At 46.6% G+C, this 25226-nt stretch overlaps 1 protein-coding gene across 1 annotated transcript; it reads left to right on the plus strand.

Moving 5' to 3' along the window:
• On the plus strand, window positions 1-25226 carry LOC127058362 (cholesterol side-chain cleavage enzyme, mitochondrial). Its single transcript, XM_050968331.1, has 9 exons — window positions 1-290; window positions 5682-5837; window positions 6597-6796; window positions 7873-8076; window positions 8763-8923; window positions 10335-10501; window positions 16639-16717; window positions 22394-22585; window positions 25071-25226. Exons 1-9 carry the CDS (start codon window positions 1-3, stop codon window positions 25191-25193), a joined length of 1572 nt encoding a protein of 523 aa, XP_050824288.1. The 3' UTR covers window positions 25194-25226.

Here is a 25226-nt window from a genome sequence, read left to right on the forward strand (position 1 = left end):
ATGTTAGCCAGAGGTGGCTTGCGTTTGCCAGCTTTAGCCAATCCCAGCAACCTGTGGATCCTGTCCCCTACCAAGGATAGCCAGATCCTCAGTTACCGCAGGGCTTACACAGCCACTGGCGAGGTGTACTCCCCTTCCCTCCAAAGGAAGGTGGCCCGGCCCTTCAGCGAGCTTCCAGGCAACTGGAGAACAGCCTGGCTTAACCTCTTTCACTTCTGGCAGGAGGGTGGCTTCCACAACATCCACAACATCATGATCCACAAGTTCCAGAAGTTTGGACCCATTTACAGGTAAGAAGCTGTGAGGCAGGCCCCACTTGGGCAGCAACAGCACTCCTTCTGCTCTGCACATCCCTGCTAAGGGCAGCTCAGTGGCATAAAATAAAATGTGGGGATCAGGTGTGTATAGGTAGGGTGTTGAGGTACCATGGTCTAGTGGGTTGAGCAATAGAGCAGGAGCCTGGAAACTTGGGTTCTCAGTGCCTTATGGGACAATCTTATCCATCTGCCCCTAAATTTAGATCCGCTTTTACCTCTGTCCTCTAGGGACCCAACTCCAATAGTATCAACTGAGGGGCAGTGTGGGCTAGTGTATAAGGCACTGGACTGGGAGTGAGGTGACCTGGGCTCTAGTGCCAACTTTGGTACTGACTTGCTGCATGACAGTGGGCAAGTCACTGGCCTCTTTGTGCCTCAGTTTCAAAACCTACCCTTTGGCTATTGAGATAGTAAGGTCTTTGCCCCCCCTCCAATACACAGTGCCTAGCACAGAGGGACCCTGATTTCAGTGACTGGAACACTAATAGTCTGGCAGGGTCAGATCTGAAAGATCCTTCAAGTGTCTGGTCTGGGCCTGATTTAGGGGTGACAGGAAGTCTTAGCTGGTGGCTTAACCAGAAGGCCATCCTTCCTCTCCATGTAGGTTTGTACATCTAGGAGCTCAGACGCCATGGAGACGGGCAGTAATACAAAATCCCAATGTGTGAACATGTAACATCACACACTGTAATTTCACTCTGTCATTGCAGCACAAGCCCAACTCAACCAACAGTTAATATAACATGGCAAGAGGCCCTGGATTTACCCTTCTATCTGCAAATCAAAATATTTGTTCAGTGTACCTATACCGAGAAAGCCAACATGGGATCGAAGTGGCCATTTACATTCTTCGGTACATGTTATTGTCGCTCTGATCACACTCCCTTGGCTGGCAGAATCTTTAAGACTCTATTATAAACAACAAACTTCTCTCCAAACTGTACTTAGTACAAGGCTATGGGCCAGATCCTCAGCTAGCTAAAGTCAGGGGATTTCTACAGATTGCAGTGGAGCTGTGTCCATTTACACCAGCTGAGGTGCTGACCTTGTATTTTTCATCTCAATGTTTTGCTTCCACCAGTATCTCTTTAACCCAGGATTATTTTAGTCATGAGAAAACCTCATGGGCCCAAATTCACCCCTAGACCTAGTCTTAGGGATTTGACCCACTACCTTGTATATCTGTTACACTGCTGGGGCTAGTTTAGTCTGCATGGGCCTGATCCTGAAGCCCTTATTCTTTAGTTGTGCTCCGTTCCCTTTGGAAAGAATAAGTGTTTTGCCTGGGTAACTAGAGTCTGATCTTGGATGGTGTTCATCTTCGGCAATTCCCATTGGTTTGGAGTTGCAGGTGTCGGCAGCTCCCAGGATCAGACCCTTAGGAAGGACATTTAGGGGGCGGCTCTGTGGAAAAAGGCTGTGGGATGTGGCTTTGATGTAGTTTGGAAGACAGATTGTGACTGGGTGTTCAAGGGGAGCTGCCCCTTGCACTTAGACCCTGTGGACAGCCACAGATAATTGCATGATCTCTGTGAAAGGCTAGTGGCACGAACCATGCCAGCCTTCCCAAAGAGGTTGTCGTGAGGCAAATGGACGGTGCAATCATGGCTCTGTGCCAGTTAGAGAAGCTGAGCCAATATGAAGGGGTGGAGGGGAAATAGATGCTGCCTTCTTGAAACAGGTGACAAAGCTTCCACCTCAGTGTGCCAGGGGGAATTCTGGCTGAGTTCTGACTGTGTCCCACACAGACTCAGGCTGAGGCTCCAAGGCCACAAAGCAGCCTGCTCAAATTCTTCACTGTGTGCACTGGGCAGACAGGAAGAGTGATCCTTTCCCATACTGATCGCCCCTTGATCACACAAAGAGTTATAGATCCAGAGCAGCTGCACCACTAAACCCAAGAAGTAGCACAGGCTGTTAAGGAACATTCATGGATTAAGCTTCACTGTCTCCCTATGAGGTAGGTAACTTATTATCCCCACTTTACAGGTGGGAAAACAGGCATAGGGAGGTTAAGGCCAGCATTTTCAAAAGTGGGTACTTTTTCCAAAGGTGTTGAAACTTGATATCATGGCTTCATGCAAGGCTGCCAGGTAATTGATACTTTGGATTGGTGCAAGTGCCCATAAAATATGGTTCTGGGCAACTCATTGTCTTCAGGCAGAAGAGGAAGGGTGGTTCATTAGTTAGGGTTCTAGCCCAGGATGGGGGAGATCTGTGTTCCTGCTCAACTACAGACCTCACATGTGATCATGGGCAACTGACTTAGGCCCAGATTTGTAAAGATACTTAGGTATTGCTGCACTCAGTGTTGTAGCAACCTAATTTATTTAGGAGCCTAAATCTCATTTGCAAAATGGATTTATGCCCTTTGGAGCCAAATTCCAACTGAAAGCTAATGGGATTTAGAATCCTAGGTGCCTAAATCACTTTTGAGAATGAGATTTAGGCTACTCAATGACTTAGGTGTTGCAAGGCTCAGAACACCGATGTCTAAGTATCTTTCAAAATCTGGCCATTAGACTCTCTACCCCTTAGTATACCACTTGTGAAATGGGAATAACATTTCCCTTCCTCACAGAGTTGTTAGGACAAATACTTCAAAGCCCATGGCAGGCTCAGATTCCATGGTAATGGGGCCCAGCTGAGTTTTAGGTAGAATAATTATCAGCAAGATATTGGTAACAGGAAGACAGTTCAGAGAACAGCAGCAAAGTGGTTGAGTGAGGAAGATGAAATTAGCTAAATATGGGTGGTTTAGCTTGGCAAACAGTGAGGAGGATTATTATCATGCTATGACAGGGTATGATATTAAGAAAGGAAATAAAATCAACTGACCAAAATTTCTGAGTGTGAGACTAATGAAAACTCTCCCCATGGGAACAGTTTGTATTGGACAGGAAATCGTAGCTCATTCAATTTAACTCATTTTCATGTCTAACTCCTGTGATGGCCCCTTTTGTCCAAGGACTGCGAGCAAAATCAACAAACATTAAACTAAACAAGCCTCACAGTACCCATAGGAGAGAGGGAAATATTATTGTTGTTTTGATTTTACAGAAGGTAAAACGGACGCAGGGGAAGGGGGCATGACTTGGAGTCAGAGAAGGAGTCAGTCAGGGCCGGCTTTAGGAAGTGCGGGGCCCAATTCGAACATTTTCGGCAGGGCCCCAGCAGGGATGACTTTAAAAAAAAAAAAAGCATGTTAAAAGAAGGCTTTCATTTCTTAGCAACTGGTTCCGTATAAAAAGTTCTGATTTAAGGGATGTGCCACAGTATGTATTTTTTTGTACTAATAGGGTTACCATACGTCTGTATTTTCCCAGGAAGAATTGCCCGGATGGCAATTTAAGAATCAAAAAGCCTGACATGTCCGGGAAAATACGGATGTATGTTAACCCTACCTAAAGTTCTTTTTTAAAAAGATGGGCCTGAACTAGAAATGAGCTCCGTTTCACATGTGTGGGTTCTCGCCACTCCCTGGGGGTGTGCTAGGGTGACCAGATGTCATGATTTTATAGGGACAGTCCTGATTTTGGGGCCTTTTTCTTATATAGGATCTTATTAGCCCCCACCCCCTGTCCCGGGTTTTTCACACTTGCTGTCTGGTCACCCTAAGGTGTGCACATGTGTGAGTCCCAGCTGCTCCCTGCCCCCCTCATTGAAGCAGGTGTGCAGAGTTACTGGGCAGGGGCTGACTGGAGGTAGGGTCTGGCTGCAGGCAGGGCAAGGGGTGCGGGGCAGGCTGGAGACAGTGGGTGTGGGGTGGGCTGGCTGGCTTCAGGCAGGGCCACGGGTGTGTGGCATGGGTTGGCAGGGCTGGAGATAGAGGAGTGCGGGACTGGCTGGCTTCAGGCAGGGGGGTGCGGCAGGGGCTGGCTGGAGATGGGCTGGCTGCAGATGGGGTGCGGAGCTGACTGGAGACAGGCTGATGCGGGCAGAGCAGGGGATGCGGGGCTGGAGGCAGGGCAGGGCGTGCGGGGCTGGCTGGAGACGGGTTGGCTGCGGGGCTGGCTGCAGGCAGGGGCTGGTGCGGGCAGGGGTTGTGGGGCTGGAGACAGAGCAGGGGGTGCGGGGCTGGCTGGAGATGGGCTGGTGCGGACAGGGCAGGAGGTGCAGGGCTGACTGCAGACAGGGGCTGGTCCAGGCATGGCAGGGGGTGCAAGGCTGGTGTGGGCAGGGGGTGCAGCAGGGGCTGGCTGCAAGTACAGCCCACCCTTTATGGTGAGTGCCCCCTCTTCCTCCCTCCATCATCGGGGTAGCAGCAGCAGCCTGGGGCTCGGGGACTGTTTAAAGGGCCTGGGGTTCACCTGCTTCCACCGCCATGGCCCTGTAAATAGCCAAGGGAGCCCTGGGGAAGCGGTGGGGCTCCGGTGGCTATTTAAGGGGCCTGGGCAGTAGAAGCAACAGGAGCCCCAGACTTTTAAAATAGCCCTGCAGCCCTACCCCAGGGCTCCAGCAGTGGGACTCTGGTGGCAATTTAAAGGGCCTGGGCTCCAGCCCCTGCTGGGAGCCCCAGGTCCTTTAAATTGCCTCCTGGGGAAGCCGGGCCACCCTGGTACAGCGCACCGGCTCTTGCCGGTACACCGTACCGGGGCTTGGGTGTGGGGCCCTCTTAGGGGCGGGGCCCGATTCAGGGGAATTGGTTGAATTGGCCTAAAGCCAGCCCTGGAGTCAGTAACAGAAGCCAGTTATCCTGGATGCCAATCCCATATACTAATCACTAAACAAATGCAGAAGTATTAAAAACAGAAGAGAAGAGACCTATTGGGTCACTGAGTGCAGTCTTTAGTCATAATCTCATATAGATTATGAAGCACTTGTTAAGGCCTGGTCCGAAGCCCTTTGGAGTCAGAATGGCCAAGTGATTTCTGAAGCATATGTCTTAATGGGAGTCAATGGGATTTGTGCTGCTATGTCACTTGGTTGCTGCTAAAAGCCCATCCTTTGAGTTTCAAGTATGGGAGGTTATGCGTGTTATTTATGTGATAAGAGTTTTGACAGTGGCCTATTTTTCACATACAACATATGCCCAGGGGGAACTGCAATGGGCATGTTTTAGGCATTTCAAGTTAATTAAATACATAATTCAGAAGACAGGGCTTGATCCAGAGGTCATTGGTGTCAGTGGAAAGACTTCTCCGAACTTTGGATCAGGCCCATAGTTTTGATCAGCCGCCAGACTTTTAGGTGTGTATCGATGCTGAACAGAGACTCTGGCCCTTGTAAATTTCCCCCATTGCTACTCATGGAGTACCAGTTACAACCCCTACCCCACTCAGCATTTATTAGGGTGAGCAAGTGAGGTTTTCTTCAGGACTCTTTGCTCGTGGGAGTGTCCTGATCCCCTGTCAAATGTTACAGGGAGAAACTCGGCATCTACCAGAGTGTGAATATCATTAATCCTGAAGATGCTGCTACTCTCTTTAAATCGGAGGGCAAGTACCCAGAGAGGTTCATGATACCACCTTGGATGGCCTACCGTGACTTCCGCAACAAACCATATGGAGTGCTTCTCAAGTAAGTAAGGACTATAAAAGGGTATGCTGGGGCTCTTTCTCCAGAGCCTCTTCTGACCCTCACTTCAGACTAAGAAAAGAGAAACTCGGGAAAGAAATGAACCCTTCTCAAGGTATAGTCAGTGTAGATGTGGGGTTAGGGGGTGGGGAGTGAATTTTCCTTTCTAATGACAAAGGTAGCTGGGCTCACCTTTATGTAGTAATCTAGGAAGGGAGGAGATGTAGCATGATGTGAGAAGAGGAGCATTGCAATAGTGATGCCTCTGAATTTGGAGCATCAGCTGGGGAGAGAAGTGGGTTGACACCTAATTCTTAGGAAACTGAGGCTCAGGTGGGTCAGGTACGTTTACCCGTAGTAGAGAGTCAGGTCTGGTCTCTTAACTGGAGCACATGACAACCTGCCCATCCTGGAAACCCTCCTTGATCCCTAGCTTACACTACCCATGCAACTTGCTTCCCTGCTGCTAGGATCCGTGTGACTCTCAGGCCAGGACTCTGGCCTGGAACATGTGATTCAAGGTGGGGGAGGGAATTCACATGGGAACAGACCAGCCAGGGCATGGCAGCTGGACAGGAAGCAGTGGGTGCCACTCAGGGAAAATCAGTCTGTATTGCTTCATGGGTGAGATGATGAGGGTTGCAGAAGTGGGTAGGGGCTGGGTGTAGTGGGAAAGAATGGGTTTAGACTGTGCCCTGCCCTGAAATGCGGGACACATCAGGGAACATGGCGATGTCAGTGATCTTCCTTTGATTTTCCCAGGAAGGGAGAGGCCTGGAACTCCGACCGCCTCATTCTGAATAAAGAGGTCCTGTCACTGCAGGTGATCGACTGCTTTGTGCCCCTGTTGAATGAGGTGAGCGAGGACTTTGTCAAGAGGGTCCAAGTCCAGATCAAGAAGAGTGGCCGGGGAAGGTGGACGGCCGACTTCACCAATGAGCTGTTCCGCTTCGCCCTGGAGTGTGAGTGGACTGGGCTGGCATGCTGCAGCTGCCTGTGGGCTTTCATTGGCTCAGTGGGCTGGGGGAAGCAGAGCTCAGTCAGTTTGCACTAGTGCCTAAATCCAGACACCCCAGACATGCCACTGATTCCTGTGACTTTGCAAATGGCCCGTTATCATTAGAAGGGGTTGAACCATACCTATTGGGTCTGAACGCCCTTAGGAGGTGGAAAATCCACCCTTTCTGCTTAGGAAAATCTGTTGGATGAGCATCCAAGTGACCTTCAGCAGAACCTCTTCAGCTTGAAACAAACCCCATGGGTTAGAATTTGTCAGTGTCTAACCGTATGCCTCACATTGCAATGCAAGCTTCTGCAAGGATCATCCAGAACCTCTCTGCCCATCAAGTCTGAGTATCTTGTGGATGAAATATATTTATAGGACCACATCCACAGCTGGTTTAAGTCACCACAGCTCCACTGAAGTCAATGGAAACACATCAATTTACACCAGCTGGCCCCTGAACTGTCTCTGACTACTCATGGCACTTCCTCCAAGAATACAGTTGATGGCTCCAGAGTCCTGCCCAAATTTCAGCTGGAGTCATCCTGCCTCACAAACGCTCTCTGCAGCCTCAACTACATGTAGTGCTCTTTCTTTGTGTTCTGAACTGTTGTGCAGTGTCAGCTGGCCCTGAAATACTGCCATTTCATCACAGAGGTGGCTGTATTTCAGTCCTAGACACTGTGTTTTATATATATAACGACAAATATGTTAGTGCTAGAATAGAAATGGGTAGAAATGACCCCTCTCTGGAGTGAAGATCTTGGAATGATGTTGGATAAGAGACACTATCTATTACACGCAATAGAACTACATACAAAAGAACATTAAGGTTGTAAAGCCAAGCTCTTGGAAGCTAGGAAACGCCAGGTTTATGGTTGCCTGTGTATCCTTAATAGACAGCACTACCAGCCCTGCATATCAACATACTGTGTAATGGAGGTGCTTGTGGCTAATGGCTTCAAATCACCCCAGAGTGACATTTTTGGGGATGTTGGAAGTTTTGAGTTCTAACTCTAACCCTTGCTCCTGCAGCCATGTGCAACGTCTTGTACGGAGCACGCCTTGGGCTCCTGCAGGATTTAATTGACCCTGAGGCGCAGAATTTCATCGATGCCGTGACCCTGATGTTCCACACCACCTCACTCATGCTCTACATCCCACCCAGCGTGCTCTGCAGGATCAACTCTAAGACCTGGCGGGACCATGTGCAATCCTGGGATGTGATTTTCAGGCATGGTGAGAGCTCATGTGCACTGCTACATAGATCCCAACCATCTTAGGGAAAGGGTGGTGGCTAGGGCAGGAGCGTTCATACTATCATGCGGAAGGTCCCAGACTCAGTCTCATACTGCCACAGATGAGAAGTTGTGGGAGCATCATGCAGGGAAAAGGACGGATTTGCACAAAAAATAGCTCTTGCTAATAGGAAGGGGTGACTCTGGCAAGATACTTGCTCCTTGCTATACTGAGGGCTCTGATATGTTGCTGGGGTCTCTTAGCTGGAAGATAGCAGGGATAGCTCTGCTGGAGGAGCTGGTGGGGTTTTCTGTGGTGCAGGAGGGATCACTCAAATGGCTTTAGTTGAGGAATTATAGGAAAGATACGAAGTGTCAGGAAAGTGCAGGATTCCCTATACTTGGGTATTAGATTCTAGCCAGGGTTGGCCAGTCTGGGAAAGCCAATGATCTGTCCCATGGGAAAGCCACACAGCTTTTGGCTGGGGCAGGTGAGCTCCTTTGGCTTAAGAGATGCCATTAAAAAGCCACTCAGTGACAGCACCTTAGCATCCGCAGGAGACTCAGGGACCTGGGGCTCAGAGATGGGGTGGTGATGGCATGGGGAGTGGGAAGAGGGCTGGGCCCTTATAGACGCTGAATTTACTGCTTTGCTTTTTCTCCCTATCTCCCTCCCCCTTTTCCCAGCTGACAAGTGCATCCAGAATATCTACCGAGAGCTCCGGCTGGACCAGAAAAGCACCAAGGAATATACTGGCATTCTGTCCAGCCTCTTAGAACAGGACAAGCTACCCATCGATGACATCAAGGCCAGCGTGACAGAGATGATGGCGGGCGGGGTGGACACAGTAAGAATGAGCCTCGGGGATTGGGGAGACTGCCATTGTTGTGGTGGCGATTGTGACAGGACCCCTTGGGGTGCAGCCTCAGACTGTGGGACTGCTGTTCCCCTTACCTCTCTCCAGCCCGGGCTGTATCTCACAATGCCTTGCTTGTGACCAGCAGCAACCCCTCCAGGTGCTGTGATCACTCAGCACAACCGCATGTGAGGACCCCACACCCAGCTAGATTGCATGAATGCTCCCAGAGCCACTCATGATTAACACTGAGAAAGGCACCAGAGCCAAATCCCCCAGCTCCCAGCACTGTACCCCAGGAATATACCTTAAACCTGGGCCAATCTCCCCTGTTGGAGTCTTGTCTTCTTCTCCATGTGCTTGCAGTGAAGGTGGGGGCAGGAGAAGGGCCCAGTATGTGTCCACTCTGTCTGTTTTATACTCTCAGTCTATGTGCCTGGAAAACACAAGTCCAGGTATGTCTGGGGGGCATTGCTGAGTCTGCAGGCAAAGTTGAGCAATCCCCCTGATGTGGCCTCATGCAGGTGAGTCATTGCATTGTAGCTCCCTTGCTGAACAACGGCTGTTGATGGGTTGCTTCACACCCCACCCAGGTGTTGGTTACTCTTCTTGCTGTTGCCTCTGTCTGATTCCCCAATTTACAGTATGTTTCTGTAACAACCATATGACACAATTCTTATAACCTCACATGCATTAATGATAAACATATATGGATAGAGAAATGACTTTCAGCAGATCGTAACCTTTCTCTTGACGCCTTACAAGGCATGCTTTATATGTAATATCACAATTATATACAGATAAGGAATATGGAGGGTTACAGGGTGCTCTCTCAAGCTACAGAACATGCCAGCAATATTACAATATCTGCGGTAGTTGCTGTGTACTAGACGGTTTAGGGGAGATCATTCATTATCACCTTGGCCTGGCATTTCACTAAGGAGCAATGGTGGAACTTCAGCATAGTTCCCTGTTGGCATATATTGGCTCTGGCAGCCCTCTGATGGCATAAGTGCCCCCAGATGACTTTCCTACACTGCTCCTCAAAGAAGGATGCTCGTGGTGGAGTACACAAGGCAGAGAATGGCAAAAGTTGAGCACTTGGAACTGGAGCTTGGGCACCTGGGTGCCTCACTCCCATAAGCTCTTCTAAAAGTCCCGGCCCGTAACACTTCATCCACACAGGGGCTCTTCTCTGAGCATCTCAAGGTGCTTCATTAAAGCCACACAACCGCCCCCCTTGTCAGAAAGGGAAACTGAGACACAGAGAGGAGACATGGCATGTATGGCTCACCCAGACAGCAACATCCCTAGGGTCAGAACCCAGCTGGTGTTGAGTTCTGGGAGGTTCCCCTGTGCCTTGCTCTAGACCCCCATGACCATCCTCTGTGCCCTGCTCTAGACCTCCATGACCCTCCAGTGGGCCATGTTCGAACTGGCTCGCACTCCAGTGGTGCAGGAGCAGCTGCGGGCAGAGATCTTTGCGGCCAGACAGGCAGCACAGGGCAATATGCTGAAGATGTTGAAAGCCCTCCGGCTGCTCAAAGCTGTCATCAAGGAAACGCTCAGGTAAGGAGTTTTCCTTTCCAAGATATTGTAATCAGTTCCTAACCCCCACCACTTTGTATCAAGATGTGGGTTTACAGATGCCTGCCTTCCCTTTATGGGAGTTCAGCCTGGTACTTAGGCCTGGTATGGCCCCCAGCACTACAGAATCAGAGCACTGGATCTGGAGTTTTTTACCTTTGAAGAAAAATGAGCATCTCCCTTGAATGGCTGATCCTCTTAGAACAGTGGTTCTCAAATTTCATTGCACTGTGACCCCCTTCTGACAACAATCGTTACTACACGACCCCACAGTGGGGGACCAAAGACTATCCAGGGCAGGGCAGGGCCAAAGCTGAAGCCCAAGGGCTTCTGCCCTGGGTTGGGGGGCATGATGTAACCTTAGCCCTGGGTGATGTGGCTCGGGCTTCAGCTTCAGCCCTGGGTGGTAGGGCTTGGGCTTGGGCCCTGGGCCCCAGGAAGTCTAACACCAGCCTGGATGACCTAATTAAAATGGGGTTGTGACCCACTTGGGGGTCCCAACCCACAGTTTGAGAACCCCTGTATTAGAAGATAACAGCTCACTACCTACTTACCTATAGAGCTATCACCTTAGTTCCAGTGCAGGGATAGGCAACCTATGGCATCTGTGCCAAAGGTGGAATGCGAGCTGATTTTCAGTGGCACTCACACTGCCCGGGTCCTGGCTACCGGTCTGGGGGGCTCTGCATTTTAATTTAATTTTAAATGAAGCTTCTTAAACATTTAAAAAACCTTATTTACTTTCCATATAACAATTGTTTAGCTATATATTATAGAGTGATAGAAAGAGAAATTCTAAAAAACATTAAAATGTATGACTGGCATGCAAAACCTTAAATTAGAGTGAATAAATGAAGACTCAGCACACCACTTCTGAAAGGTTGCTGACCTCTGTTCTACTGGGAGGGTACTGTGCTTTTGATGCTGGAGGCCTCTGGTTCTCTGCCAGCATAGTGTGTTTGCTACAGTCCATCTAACACACTTTTTCATCAGTGCAGCATTTATGACTTGGCATCAATGGAAACATTCTGAGAGAAACTGATACAAAGGGTGATAAATTTGCCTCCTTAAAAGGCAATTAACTGAGCACCACAGAGCACAGCACTGTTGTCCTTCCAAAACAATAAGTTCACAGAACTGGACTATTCCTCCATCCCATTCCCAGTGAGTTCACCATAAACTTTCCATTTTGCTTTTCCATGACAATTTCTCTGAGCTTCAAGGAAACAGGAGAAGAGAACAAATATGAAGTCATTGCTAACTCTGGGTAACTGCTACACTGAACAGTGCCTCTGCAGACTGACAAATAGGCCCATGTTACAAAGTGTCATGTACCCCTTGTACACAGGAGGTTGCAACGCTGCTACTTGCAGGTCAGACTTCTGTACCAGATTTGGCCTGGCTACAGAAAGATCCAAGATATGTGTTCTTTTTAAAATACCTTAGAATACAGCTAGGTATGCTGTTACCAGTTCTGGTAAGCGATGTTATGCACAGTGCTGCCTAGCAGTTGAAAATTGTAATACGGTTTTAGAATAGAACCATAGAATCATAGGACTGGAAGGGACCATAAGAGTTTATATGGTTCAGTCCCCTGCACTCATCCCATAAGATACCATGAGTAAGGATATCACTAAACTGGTTCTCTCTGTGTGTGAGCAGCTTCCTTGACTCCTCCCTTCCCACTCTGCCCTTGCATAGGAGATGCATGGCACGTCCACTGCTTTGAAGACCTGTGCCTGTGAATCAAAGGGAGGAGGCATTTTGTCTGGTCTCTTTTTGCAAGCTTTCCTACTGCTTCCTTGTATTTCAAAATTTTTAATACCAGGCACTCAAGAAACTTTGAAAAAAATATCACCATTGATAATTGATTCCAACATTCACAGCTCCAGGAAATCAGCTGAATTCTTTTGTCTGTCTAATATTGCCCTCATCAATCTCCCATGACACAGAGATAGGTGGCAAAAGGATGGAGATTAATAATAAAACTTCATAGGTCTGCAGAGATGTGCTCCAGAGTTGTGAGCACATTACATGCAAGCACAAAGCCAAGAAAACCTGGACAGCTTTGGAAGAGATCCATCCAGATTGCTGATTGCTGCCATAATAACAGTGTGTTCCCATCTGCCACTGACACCAGATCTAACCTTGGGAAATGGCAGACTAAACTAATAAAGCCCTGCACATGCAACAGAAAAGGTACTCAAAGATTGCAGGGCTTGCTTCAGAGAGGAAAGTTCTGAATCAATTTAAGAGGCTGGGAGTCCAGCTCTGCAGGCAGGACAATGGGAGAAGGGGAACCTGTCCAAAGAGAATTCTCATCTGGGCCAGCACATGTAGGCCCATGACACTAAACTGCTCATGCCAGGGAGGGTGCTGGGCTGCTAGATGTGCATTACTTAAAGAGCCAGATATTCAGCTCTGGCAAATCAGCATCAGTTCGTTGTCTTAATTGGAGTTATTTAGATTTAACCCTGCTGAAGATCTGGCCCCAAGCTTCTGCTTCTCTCTACTGGTGGCCAGGTGGCATTAAACAGCTTAGAGCAAAAATCACAAAGACAACAGGTAAGAGCTCTGGTTTCATGGTCATCTCCACCCTCTCAATGAAACAGCTTCTCATACCTAAGGCTACATGAGATATTGCTGTACACATAATGGCTACTAGATTGGCAGAGATGATCTTGGGGCAGAGACTTTGTTTTAATTCTCTGTACAGGACCTGTACAGTGAGTAGACCATGGCCAGAGATGGCTCTGCAATAATATAAATAATAACATGATTTTTCTAACATATTCATGTGTTAAGTGCTTTGGGACTGATTTTGATCGTTTACACCAGTGGAATTGCATAGACAGACCATCAAGTGACTCCTGATTTATGTCAGGAGCAGAATTGGTCCCCTAGAGGATATCAGGAAATGTATTTAGGCTCTTAAACTGGAATTGTGGGTTCAGTCAAACAGAGACATTGACAACATGAGGTTATAGGAGAATAGCTCAAATGATGGGAGAACTGGCACATAAGACCCATGGAGAAAGTTTGACAGGACTGGACACCTCCTTTGTGGGAAACTATATCACAGTGATGCATGGCAGCTGTATGCATAGGGTAGCATGGAAAGGACAGTGATCATGCAATCAAGGAGGGCAAGACAACACGTCTTAAATTGCAGCTGGAACAGTTTAGGCAAAATATTAGAAGTAGTGTTATAGGACCAGTTTGGTGATAGCACAAATTGTCACTAGAATCACTTACCATGGAGTGATTCAAGACTAGACCTTACCCCCATCTGGCAGAATTGGCTTTAGGCATCATGTGTCTTATCTACACTGGGAATTTTCCCCAGTTCTAGCAATAACTGTTCAGCCACCAGTGTTTGGATTGGTAGATCCTGCTGGAAACCAGGGTCAATCCTGCTTCAATGCAAGGAAATGCTAGCGCTCTCATCCCATTGAAGCAATACGCTGGTTTGATCAGCTACCCAGCCAGCATGCTATGCACAATGGAAACTGTCTTAAGCAATGTGACAAGGCCATAGCTGGGCTCCCACCAAACCACTACTGAGTTCCCAGGCAGGTGCACAAAGTAAAAGGAGTTTTTGGCTGTCACTCCTTTCAGGCAAGGTCCCAGACAGAACATAAACCGGCAAGTCACATGGAGCACATCCCCTGTCAAGCCGACCTTCCCTCCTCTGGGGCTTCTGGCCCCAGGTGAGACTTTCCTCACAGAGCAAGGTCTGGGAAGCTGCTCTCCATCCCAGGCAGATTCTACGGGAGCTGGGCTCGCCCCTTTTAACACCTCCTGACACAAGGGCTGTTGATTAATTGCACTTAACTCATGTGATTGACTTTAAAAAAATGTAATCATGATTAATCACAGTTTTAATCACACTGTTAAACAATAGAATACCAATTGAAATTTATTAAATATTTGTGGATGTTTTTCTACATCTTCAAATATATTGTTCAAGTTACAACACAGAATACAGTGTACAGTGCTCACTTTATTTATTATTTTTGTTACAAATATTTGCAATCTAAAAATGATAAATTAAAGAAATTGTATTTTTCAATTCACCTGATACAAGTACTATAGTGCAAACTCTTTATCGAGGAAGTGCAACTTCGAAATTTAGATTTTTTTTTGGTACACAACTGCAACCCAAAAACAAAACAATGTAAAACTTTAGAGCCTAAAAGTCCACTCAGTCCTACTTCTTTTTCAGCCAATCACTAAGACAAACAAGTTTGTTTATATTTACGGGCGATAATGCTGCCCACTTCTTATTTACGTCATCTGAAAGTGAGAACCGGCACTTTTGTAGCCAACTTTGCAAGATATTTACGTGCCAGATATGCTAAACATTCCTATGCTTCATGCTTCAGCCATCATTCCAGAGGACATGCTTCCATGCTGATGACGCTCGTTAAAAAATAATGCGTTAATTAAATTTGTGACTGAACTCCTTAGAGGAGAATTGTATGTCTCCTGCTCTGTTTTACCCACATTCTGCTATATTTTAATATATTTCATGTTATAGCAGTCTTAAATGACATCTCAGCACGTTATTCATTTTAAGAACACTTTCACTGCAAATTTGATAAAACAGAAAGAACATATCAATGTGAGATTTCTCAACACTTGACCCAAGGTTTAAGATGAGGTGTGGAGCATGCTTTCAGAAGTCTTAAAAGATCAACAGTCTCATGTGGAAACTACAGAACCCGAACCACCAAAAAAGAAAAATCAACCTTCTGCTGCTGGCATCTGACGCAGATGATGAAAATGAACATGCATTGGTCTGCACTGCTCTGGATTGTTATTGAGCAGAACCCATCATTAGCATGTCCTCTGGAATTATGACTGAAGCATGAAGGGACATATGAATCTTTAGCACATCTGACACATAAATATCTTGCCATACTGGCTAGAACAGTGCCATGCAACTCCCTTTCAGGTGACATTGTAAACAAGAAGCAGGTGGTATTGTCTCCCACAAATATAAACAAACTTGTTTGTCTGACCCAGCGGCTCTCAGCCTTTCTAGACTACTGTACCCCTTTCAGGAGTCTGACTTGTCTTGCATACCCCCAAGTTTCACCTCACCTAAGAAATACTTGCTTACAAAATCAGACACAAAAATACAAGTGTCACAGCACACTGTTACTGAAAATGTTTTACTTTCTAATTTTTACCATACAATTATAAATCAATTGGAATATAAATACTGTACTTACATTTCAATGTATAGTATATAGAGCGGTATAAACAAGTCATTGTCTGTATGTAATTTTAGTTTGTACTGACTTCACTAGTGCTTTTTATGTAGCCTGTTGTAAAACTAGGTAAACATCTAGATAAGTTGATGTACACCCTGAAAGACCTCTGAGTACCCCCAGGGGTACATGTACCCCTGGCTGAGAACCTCTGGTTGGAATGATTGGCTGAACTACATGTAGGACTGAGTGGATTTTTAGGTTTTAAAGTTTTACATTGTTTTATTTTTGAATGCAGTTTTTTTGTATGTTCAACTTCCATGATAAAGAGATTGCACTACAGTACTTGTCATGGGGGCATTGAAAAAATACTAGTTTTTTTTGTTTTTACAGTGCAAATATTTCTAATAAAAAATAAACATAAACTGAACACAGCACACTTAGTATTCTGTGGTGTAACTGAAATCAATATATTTGAAAATATAGAAAACATAAAAACATATTTAAATGGTATTCTATTATTGTTTAACAGTGTGATTAACTGTCATTATTTTTTTAATTGCATGATTAATTGCAATTAATTTTTTTTTGACCTGATACCTATTGCAGGTGTAGCAGGTCATGGCTTATTAAGCCCACAGCAGCTTGTTAAACCTTTCTTGGACAGTGGAAGGGTTGTTTACCCTGTCACAAGCAATAGCTCGATGGCTTGGTTTAACAGAAGTAGGTCCTCTAGCAAAGTGGGAGCAGAATGGCATGGGGAATCTTTGGGCTGAGCTCTTATTTCTAAAGCAGATGACTGGTCTCATGCACAGCCCTGATTGTATACTCTGCCCATTTGGACAATATTGACTGTAAATGAGTGATGAGTAAATACCACCCTGATGTGTCCTCCTCCTGCAGGCTCCATCCAGTGGCAGTGACCGTACAGAGATACACAACACAGGACATTATCCTCCAGGACTATTTCATCCCTGCCAAGGTGAGTTTCCCTCCGGGGCAGGGCCAGATGGAAAGAGGGGAACAGGCCCCTGTGGACCTTTGTCTTTGTCTTCATTAGACTTTTGTCTTAACATTTCCCACCGTTGCTGCTTTTGGTGCCTCTCCAATGGTGGTGGCCAGCATGGGAGCACAGCTATAGGCTGCAGGGCCAGCCCACAACATTTTGGCACCTGAGACGGGGAGCTCAAATGATGCCCCCATGCCCCCTAGCTTGGGCCAAAACTTTGAAAGGTCTCAGTGCTGCCTTTTTCCTGGTCTACTCCTTTCATGATACTGCTTTGCTACCTACCCCAGTAAAGGAGAACTAAAAACTTAAAATGCCTTGGTCAAAAATTTTAAGTAACACTTAACTTTCAAAAGCCTGAACAGCAAATGTAACTTTTCTTGTCTTCATAGCAAACCCGGGCATTTTTATCTGTTTGAATAATCAAAGTGGTGCTTTCCCTGCCTTCTTGGTTGCAAAGATTTGAACTGCTTCCTGAAGGTCCACAGTGTGGGCCAGATCATGATCTACTGAGATGGTAGCAAGGCCGACCAGCATCTCCTGTGTCAGTGTGGAGCGTCGATGTGTTTTTATTAACTTCAGCTTGGAGAAGTTCTCTGCTGGCAACTGTTACAGGAAGTGTTAGAAGTATGCACAGAGCAACAAAAGCATTTGGAAAAAGGGTGGTCATCTTATTTGTGCACATATATTCCAGAACAGTCTTTGGAGTTGATCCTGCTGAAAAGTATCTTGAAAGGGCTTTCAGTTAATTACCTAAATCACTCGCATCAATATTGCGCATGTCATCATGTGTCAACACCGTCTCTAGTGCCCTGCATTGCTGGTGTAGGTCTTCTTCATAGACTCATAGACTTTAAGGTCAGAAGGGACCACTATCATCATCTAATCTGACCTCCTGCACAATGCAGGCCACAGAATCTCACACATCCACTTCTATAACAAACCCCTAACCTACGTCTGAGTTATTGAAGTCTTCAAATTGTGGTTTGAAGACCTCAAGCTGCAGAGAATCCTCCAGCAAGTGACCCCGTGCCCCATGCTGCAGAGGAAGGCGAAAAACCTCCAGGACCTCTGCCAAACTGCCCTGGAGGAAAATTCCTTCCCAACCCCAAATATGGCGATCAGTTAAACCCTGAGCATGTGGGCAAGACTCACCAGCCAGCACCCAGGAAAGAATTCTCTGTAGTAACTCAGATCCCATCCCATCTAACATCCCATCACAGACCACTGAGCATACTTACCTGCTGATAATCAAAGATCAATTGCCAAATTAATTGCCAAAATTAGGCTATCTCATCACACCATCTCCTCCATAAACTTATCAAGCTTAGTTTTAAAGCCAGATATGTCTTTTGCCCCCACTACTCCCCTTGGAAGGCTGTTCCAGAACTTCACTCCTCTAATGGTTAGAAACCTTCATCTAATTTCAAGTTCAAACTTCCTAGTGTCCAATTTATATCCATTTGTTCTTGTGTCCACATTGGTACTAAGCTTAAATAATTCCTCTCCCTCCCTAATATTTGTCCCTCTGATATATTTATAAAGAGCAATCATATCCCCCCTCAACCTTCTTTTGGTTAGGCTAAACAAGCCAAGCTCTTTGAGTCTCCTTTCATAAGATAGGTTTTCCATTCCTCGGATCATCCTAGGAGCCCGTCTCTGAACCTGTTCCAGTTTGAATTCATCCTTCTTTAACATGGGAGACCAGAACTGCACACAGTATTCCAGATGAGGTCTCACCAGTGCCTTGTATAACGGTACTAACACCTCCTTATCTTTGCTGGAAATACCTTGCCTGATGCATCCTAAAACTGCATTAGCTTTTTTAACGGTCATATCACATTGGCAGCTCATAGTCCTCCTGTGATCAACCAATACTTTGAGGTCTTTCTCCTCCTCTGTTACTTCCAACTGATGTGTCCCCAACTTATAACTCAGGTATAGTGAGGCATTTTGGAATATCATACAACATCCCAAATATACTGCTGTGTTCCTTGAACTGCATGAAACAGTCTTCAACTGACTGTATTGCACAATCTAGCACCTGGTTAAAGAATTCAACTTTGAATTGTTGTTTGGGGTCTCTTATGCCTCATAATCAAAATGTCTTCTTCTTCGATGACTCTTGTATTCTTGAATGGGTGGGAAAATAGCTTCAGTGTGAAGTTCCTCTGCCAACTTCTGTGCATTCTTCAGAACGTTTTGAAGTCCCTTATCTGACAGGTAAGACTGTAGGTATGACTTTTCTTTGTCCAGTTGTTCCACTGCTCCAGATATATCAAGGTCAAGACCTTGGAGTCTCTTGCTTGCAACATTTATTTCAAACAGTATGTCATGCCACAACACTAAGCCACACAGAAATTTGAAGTAATGTCTGTTTCTGGTGATTCCATTTCCCCCTGCCACTGTTCTCCCATGAACAGTTCCTGTCATAGCATTATCCTCCATAATAGCAACTATGGCATCATCTATCTTCCCAGTTTGATGTTTGATAGGCTTTATCACCTCCACTCGACTTTCCCATCGTGTGGCACTCAGTGGTTTCAGAGAGGATGTTCCCAGATGTTGCTTCAAAATTTGCCATCGATGAGTTGATGCAGAGAAAAATACATAGATGCTTTGAATTACATTAAAAAATTCAGCAGCCTCACTAGAAGCTGATGCTGCATCACTAACCACCAAGTTCAATGAATGAGAACTGCATGGGACAAAAAAAGCTTGAGGGTCCGTGTCTGCACTCCTCTGTTCTTTCCTCTCATGTTGGCACCATTATTGTAGCCCTGACCTCTCATGTCAGCTATAGCAATTCCCATATCTTCCAGCTTTCTAAGAAGCACATTGTCATACCATCTCTTGTAGTATCATCAATGTCTATATATTCTAGAAAATGCTCTCTGACAGTCACCATTGCAGGGACATTTTCACTAGGTTCTATTGTTGTTATAAAATGCACCATTAAAGTCATTTGTTCCACATGGCTGATGTCAGGTGTGCAGTCCAGAATAGCAGAGTATTATCCTGCTGACTTCAGATCTGCCACAATCTTCTGTTTGACTTTTGTTGTCAGTAACTGTATGATCTCATTTTGAATTGTTTTTCCAAGGTAGTGGTGTGTGTACATTTCTTGGGTGGTGACTCTTCTTAGATGCTCCTGGAGTACAGCATCAAAGTCAGCCATCAGCTCCACAATTTTAAGGAAGTTTCCATTGTTTGGCACATACAGCTGATCTAAAGTGCCATGCAGTGCTAGGTTTTGGGTAGCAAGCATTCTCACAATGGCAATGAGCCTTTTCAGAACATTTTTGCCAGTAAAGAGACTCTGATGCGATCTTCTCTTGATGCTGATCATTTATGGTGGCCTTTAACCTTAGTCTCATCACAAGCTCTTTCCACCTATGGAACGTTTTCTAGTGATTTGCTGCCTTTTCATGGCATGCCAGATTTCTAGCCAGATTTTTCCAGTCCTTTGTTCCTATAGAACCCAATGTGGCTGGAACATTAGACTGGAAGAGTTTGTAACAAAAACAGTATGCAGCATTCTGGGTTTTTGAGCACATAAGTCATGGCCTCTCCACTTTGTCACCATTGGGGATTTCACACCAGTCATGTGTTGGATGGAAACTTCTATTTTCATTGTCTTTGGGGAACATGAAGTTTTTCACTTGCTGTGGCCTAAGCAGTACAAGGAAGTCCCTCAGGCTACTGCTCAAGTGGGTTTACAGTCCTGGATCATCTAAACTTAAGGAACTAAACTCAGCAGCAGCTGTTTCTTGCGCCTCCACCATACTTTTCTCTGATCTACACTTTTCTTCAGGAATGTGCATGGTTACATCCATTTGAAATGGAGAGATGGATGCTGCAGTAGCTACCAGGTCACTTGCACTCTAACTGGAAGATCAGGAATCTCCTCACCACTCACATCCTCAATAGTGCCGGAAGGTTCACCGTGAACATTGTGTCTATGTATCTCAGGAGAGCTCCTTCCTGTTTAGATAGAAAAGCTTCCTTTTCTTTCTTTTTTTTTCTGAATGCTGCCCCAGAGGGGCGTTTTCTTCTTTCACTCAGCTTTTCTGTGCTAGCTATAGTGGCTTTCAACACTGAATTGAAGGGGACAAATAAGCAGGCTGGTAGCAGGACTTAAGTGAGGGAAGATATCAGTATCTTAAAGGCCTAACTGGCTCCTACTACTTCAGTTGACTGCTTGTTCTCCTTAAGTGGGTTCAGGGAAGCATCAGGAAACAGGAAGCTCCCTGAGAAGCTGGTGTTAATCAATCCAGGTTCCTGGGGGTGCTAGAGAGGTACATAAGAGGCTCCTCCTTCTCTCTCTCCCTGCAGCTCCTGCTGCTTTCTGTTATTCCCTTTCACCTTTTCTCCTGCCTGCCTGTTATGTCTCTTGTGCCCTCCTTCCTCCAGCACAGCACTCCACCATCTCTGTGCATCTAGAGCAGAGAGAATACATATGCAACAGTAGCAGACACAATTTTCTACACTCTGGGTCCTAGTGGTGCCACCCCACAAGCAGACACCTGAGGCAGCCGCCTCAGTTCGCCTCGTGGTAAGGCTAGCAATAATAGGCTGCCCCGGCCATTTTAACCATTGTGTCAGCTCAATCTAGTGCAGAATACCCATGGCTTGTAGCAAAGGCCCCATTCGCAGCCAAGGGAAGACTGTAGATAAACACTGTTTAAAAGCTTGCTTATGGCCAACCAGGATTGTACCAGACTTGGGCTAGTCAGTGAGGCCAGGGCTGGGGCACATTACCTTGGTGTTTAAAGAAAAGATCTACCATGAATCTGAACCCTGCCTAAAGCACAAGTGCCTGGGCCCATCCAAACTGGCTGGCCAAGGCATGTTAGTGGGATGAGAATCTGGGCTAAGCTTTAGAGACACAGTAGAGAACTCACAGCCCCGGGGTGAGGGGGTGGGGATCGGGACAGGGGGGATACTTTAAACTACCTTTGCACCTGCCTGATCCTAGGTTGCTCTGGTGGCTGGAGTGTCCCCTGGCTCAGGGGCCTGTCTAGCCTACAGCAGCCTTCATAGCCTGCCCAACAGAGCACTGCTCCTCCCAGAATCTCTGCTGCACCTGAGCCCCATACATGTCCTTCAGAAGGCAGCCTTCCACCACACCTGCCTGGGTATGGATCCCTTCTGCTGTTCCCTTTGCCCTTTTACCCAGTGTAAAGGGGTGGGGGAGGGAACTCACCTAGTGAGTTTAAGCCATGCGTAGATATGAAGCTTACACTCAGTTGCAAGAACACTTTAGATGGCCCCAAAGAAAATGGGGGAACTAAATGTATGGATGGCTGGAGCAGATACAGGGTCTGAAACCATTGCCAGTTAGAGAGTGAACAGTGCACAGCCTCTGTGAGCAACACATACAGCAGCGCTCTCCCAATGGAGCATACCATTAAAGTCAGTGTCACCCACCCTGAGGGAGGGCTGCCCATCAGGCCCTGTGTGTGGATCTCTGTTTGTGGTAGCACAGTGGGCCAGACTCACCCCTGGTGTAAGGGCAGATGCTATTCCCCCACATTGTAACTGCAATGTCACGCCCCTGTCGTGAATGAAGTCTGGCACAGCCTCTTTGATGGATGCCTGCTGGGAGAGCTGCTAGCAGTCCACTCACCCTCCCTCCTCTCTCTTTTGCAGACTCTAGTGCAGGTTGGAGTTTATGCTATGGGCCGTGATCCCAAGTTCTTCACCAAGCCAGAGTTGTTCGACCCATCGAGATGGCTGAAAATGGACTCTACATACTTTAGGGGGTTGGGGTTTGGCTTTGGGATACGCCAGTGCCTCGGTCGCAGGATTGCTGAGCTGGAGATGCAGCTCTTCCTGATCCATGTGAGTCTGACACCTTCCTCTCTTGGCAAAGCCACAGAATTTGCAAAGCACCTTGTCGCTGAGGCAAGTTCCCAGCGATGTCAAAGAAGGGCTGTGGGAAGTTGCACAGAGAATCAGGAGAACCTAGGGCTCTGTTGGGAAAGAGAGAAACAGAGGTCTAGGCACTTGGCTGTCTGCGTGGCTTGCACAAGTGGAATGAGCATTGCACGGTAGCTGGTTCACACAGCTAAGGCTGAAAATTACAGTGCAGGTGCATGTGCCAGCAAACTCCCTGCAATCCATACTGGGATCTGAGGGTATGTCTACACTATACACTCAGCTGGGATCTGACTTAGGTTTGAGCCTAAGCCCCCAACTCCCACTTCCGTCCACACACAAATCAGTCTTACTCAGTAAGCACTTAGGACCCAGATCTTAGGACCCTGCTAGGCGAGTGGGGCTGAGCTCGAATCCTGCTCAAGCCCTGTCATGTTGCAGTGTAGACACAGCTCAAGCTGACCCGAGTCAGACAGTCTGTGTACCACAGTGTGGACATGTTAGTATGGTGTGAGACCCGGTGCCAGCAATAGTAAACCCAGGTTTACAATGCAGTGTGGCTGCTCAAGCTGCGGGCTTGGCAGCACCAAGGCCACAAGCCCAAATCCCACAGAGCCTGCTTTATAATGCAGTGTAGCTATACCCTGAGAGTCCTGCTAGAAGCGTGCAAAAGTTTAGCAACAAATATGCAAAACCAGTCCAAATCAGAGGAAGGTCTTTCTTTCCATTGGAATCAGCATGACCCAGCAGATAGCACATTGGTTTCAGAGTCCTGGTGTCTAGGCCCAGCTTTGTCAGTGTTCATGGATAGTCACTTCATCTCTGTGGCCCAGATCCACAAAGGTATTTATGCACCTAATGCCCACTCATTTCAACAGTCCCTAAATACTTTTGAGGTTCAGGGCTTCTGTGGGTTAGTTTCCCCAACTGTAAAATGGGGCTAATAATAGTTGCCTTCCTTTATAATGTGCTTTGATGTCTGCAGCTAATGAACATGTTGCAAGGAAGGCTGATCTGGTGGGTTGGGTGCTAGCCTGGGGCTCCACAGATCCAGGCTCAATTCTCTGCCCTGACACAGGATGCCTGTATGATCTTGGGTAAGTCACTTAGCCGCTCTGTGCCTCAGGTTCTGCAACTGTACAGTGGGGCTAATAAAAGTGCCCTGACTCCCAAGGGCGTGTGAAAATAAATGCATTAAAGAATCTGAGATACCCACATTGTTCCCTCCCCCACCCCATTGGTGATGGGGACTACATAAGGAGCTTAGGGCTTGTCTATACTCCTGCTTAAGTCAATGACATAACTTACAGTGGTGTCTCCTGCATCTCCTGCCAACATAGCTTCCACCTGTTCCTGAGGTGGAGTAATGATGTTGATGAGCGAGCACTCTCCCATTGACATAATGCATCTGTGAGGACAACTGTAAATTAAAAATGGTAAAAAAGTACTTGTAACATTTCATGGTAAATTTAAAAATGATCTGCCAAAAAGTTAGCTAAGGTCATGAATTTTCCTCTGGCTCCTTAGAATCACAGAATGTCAGGGTTAGAAGGGACCTCAAGAGATTATCTAGTGCAACCAGATTTTTGCTCTAGATCCCTAAATGGCCCCCCTCAAGAACTGAACTCACAACTGGGGATTTAATAGGCTAATACTCAAACCACTGAGCTATCCCTCCCCTCCTGTAAATGCTGGTTTCACAATGCAGGCTTCCCAAGTCACATGGTTTGTTTTATGGCAGATCACAGAAGATTTTTGCCAGTTTTCTTGAAGTTCATGAAAAAACAAAACTAGAGGGGTACAAAATCCTCCCCAAATAAGCAACATTTTTGGGTGTGCATGTCATCTTCCGCATGCACAGATGGAGAGCAAAGACCATCTAGTGCAATGAATACAAGGACATTTAAAGAATGTCCAGCCCCCAAGTCAACAGGGCTTCCCTCAGCCAAAGACTAGGGATAAAGTCATTTCAACCCTACTCCACAGTGGAGCTGCCCCACATTGCCTTCTTCCCAGAGATCTCCTTTCTCATCCTCTAGTTATCAGGGTCATTCACCTAAGGCCCCACTGAACATCCTTCTTAGTGGAGAGTAGTGGGAGGTAATGCCACACATCTTGCTCAGTCCTGCAAATGTCCTGCACTAGGGTCATCAACTCTGGATCTTCCAGAGAGCGATAGCAGCGTGTGGCAAGAAATTATTGTGCCTCAGGTTGAAAAAGTGGCACATAGTGTCTTGCCACTATCTAGCTCAAGTCAATGGTGCTTCTAGTGTAGGTCAGAAGTGGGGGCATTGGCAAAGCTGTCTGGGGAGTTGAGGGAAGCTTGCACAGCATCTGACTGCAGCTACAGTGCAATGAGACTTTCTCTTCCATTTGCCTCAATGGCTGGAATCAAGATGAGTTTGCATCTCTGACAGATTTTCATTGTCTCCTTTGTTCTATTTTCCAGATGCTGGAGAACTTCAAGATAGAAACCAAGAGAGGAGTAGACATTGGTACCAAGTGTGAACTCATCCTGATCCCAGACAAACCCATATGCCTTACGTTACGGGCCTTGGACTCCCAGCCATGAATGGAACAGAAGCTACTGCTCCCCACTGATTCT

The sequence above is a fragment of the Gopherus flavomarginatus genome, chromosome 9 (genome assembly GCF_025201925.1).
Source record: "Gopherus flavomarginatus isolate rGopFla2 chromosome 9, rGopFla2.mat.asm, whole genome shotgun sequence".
Taxonomy (NCBI): domain Eukaryota; kingdom Metazoa; phylum Chordata; order Testudines; family Testudinidae; genus Gopherus; species Gopherus flavomarginatus.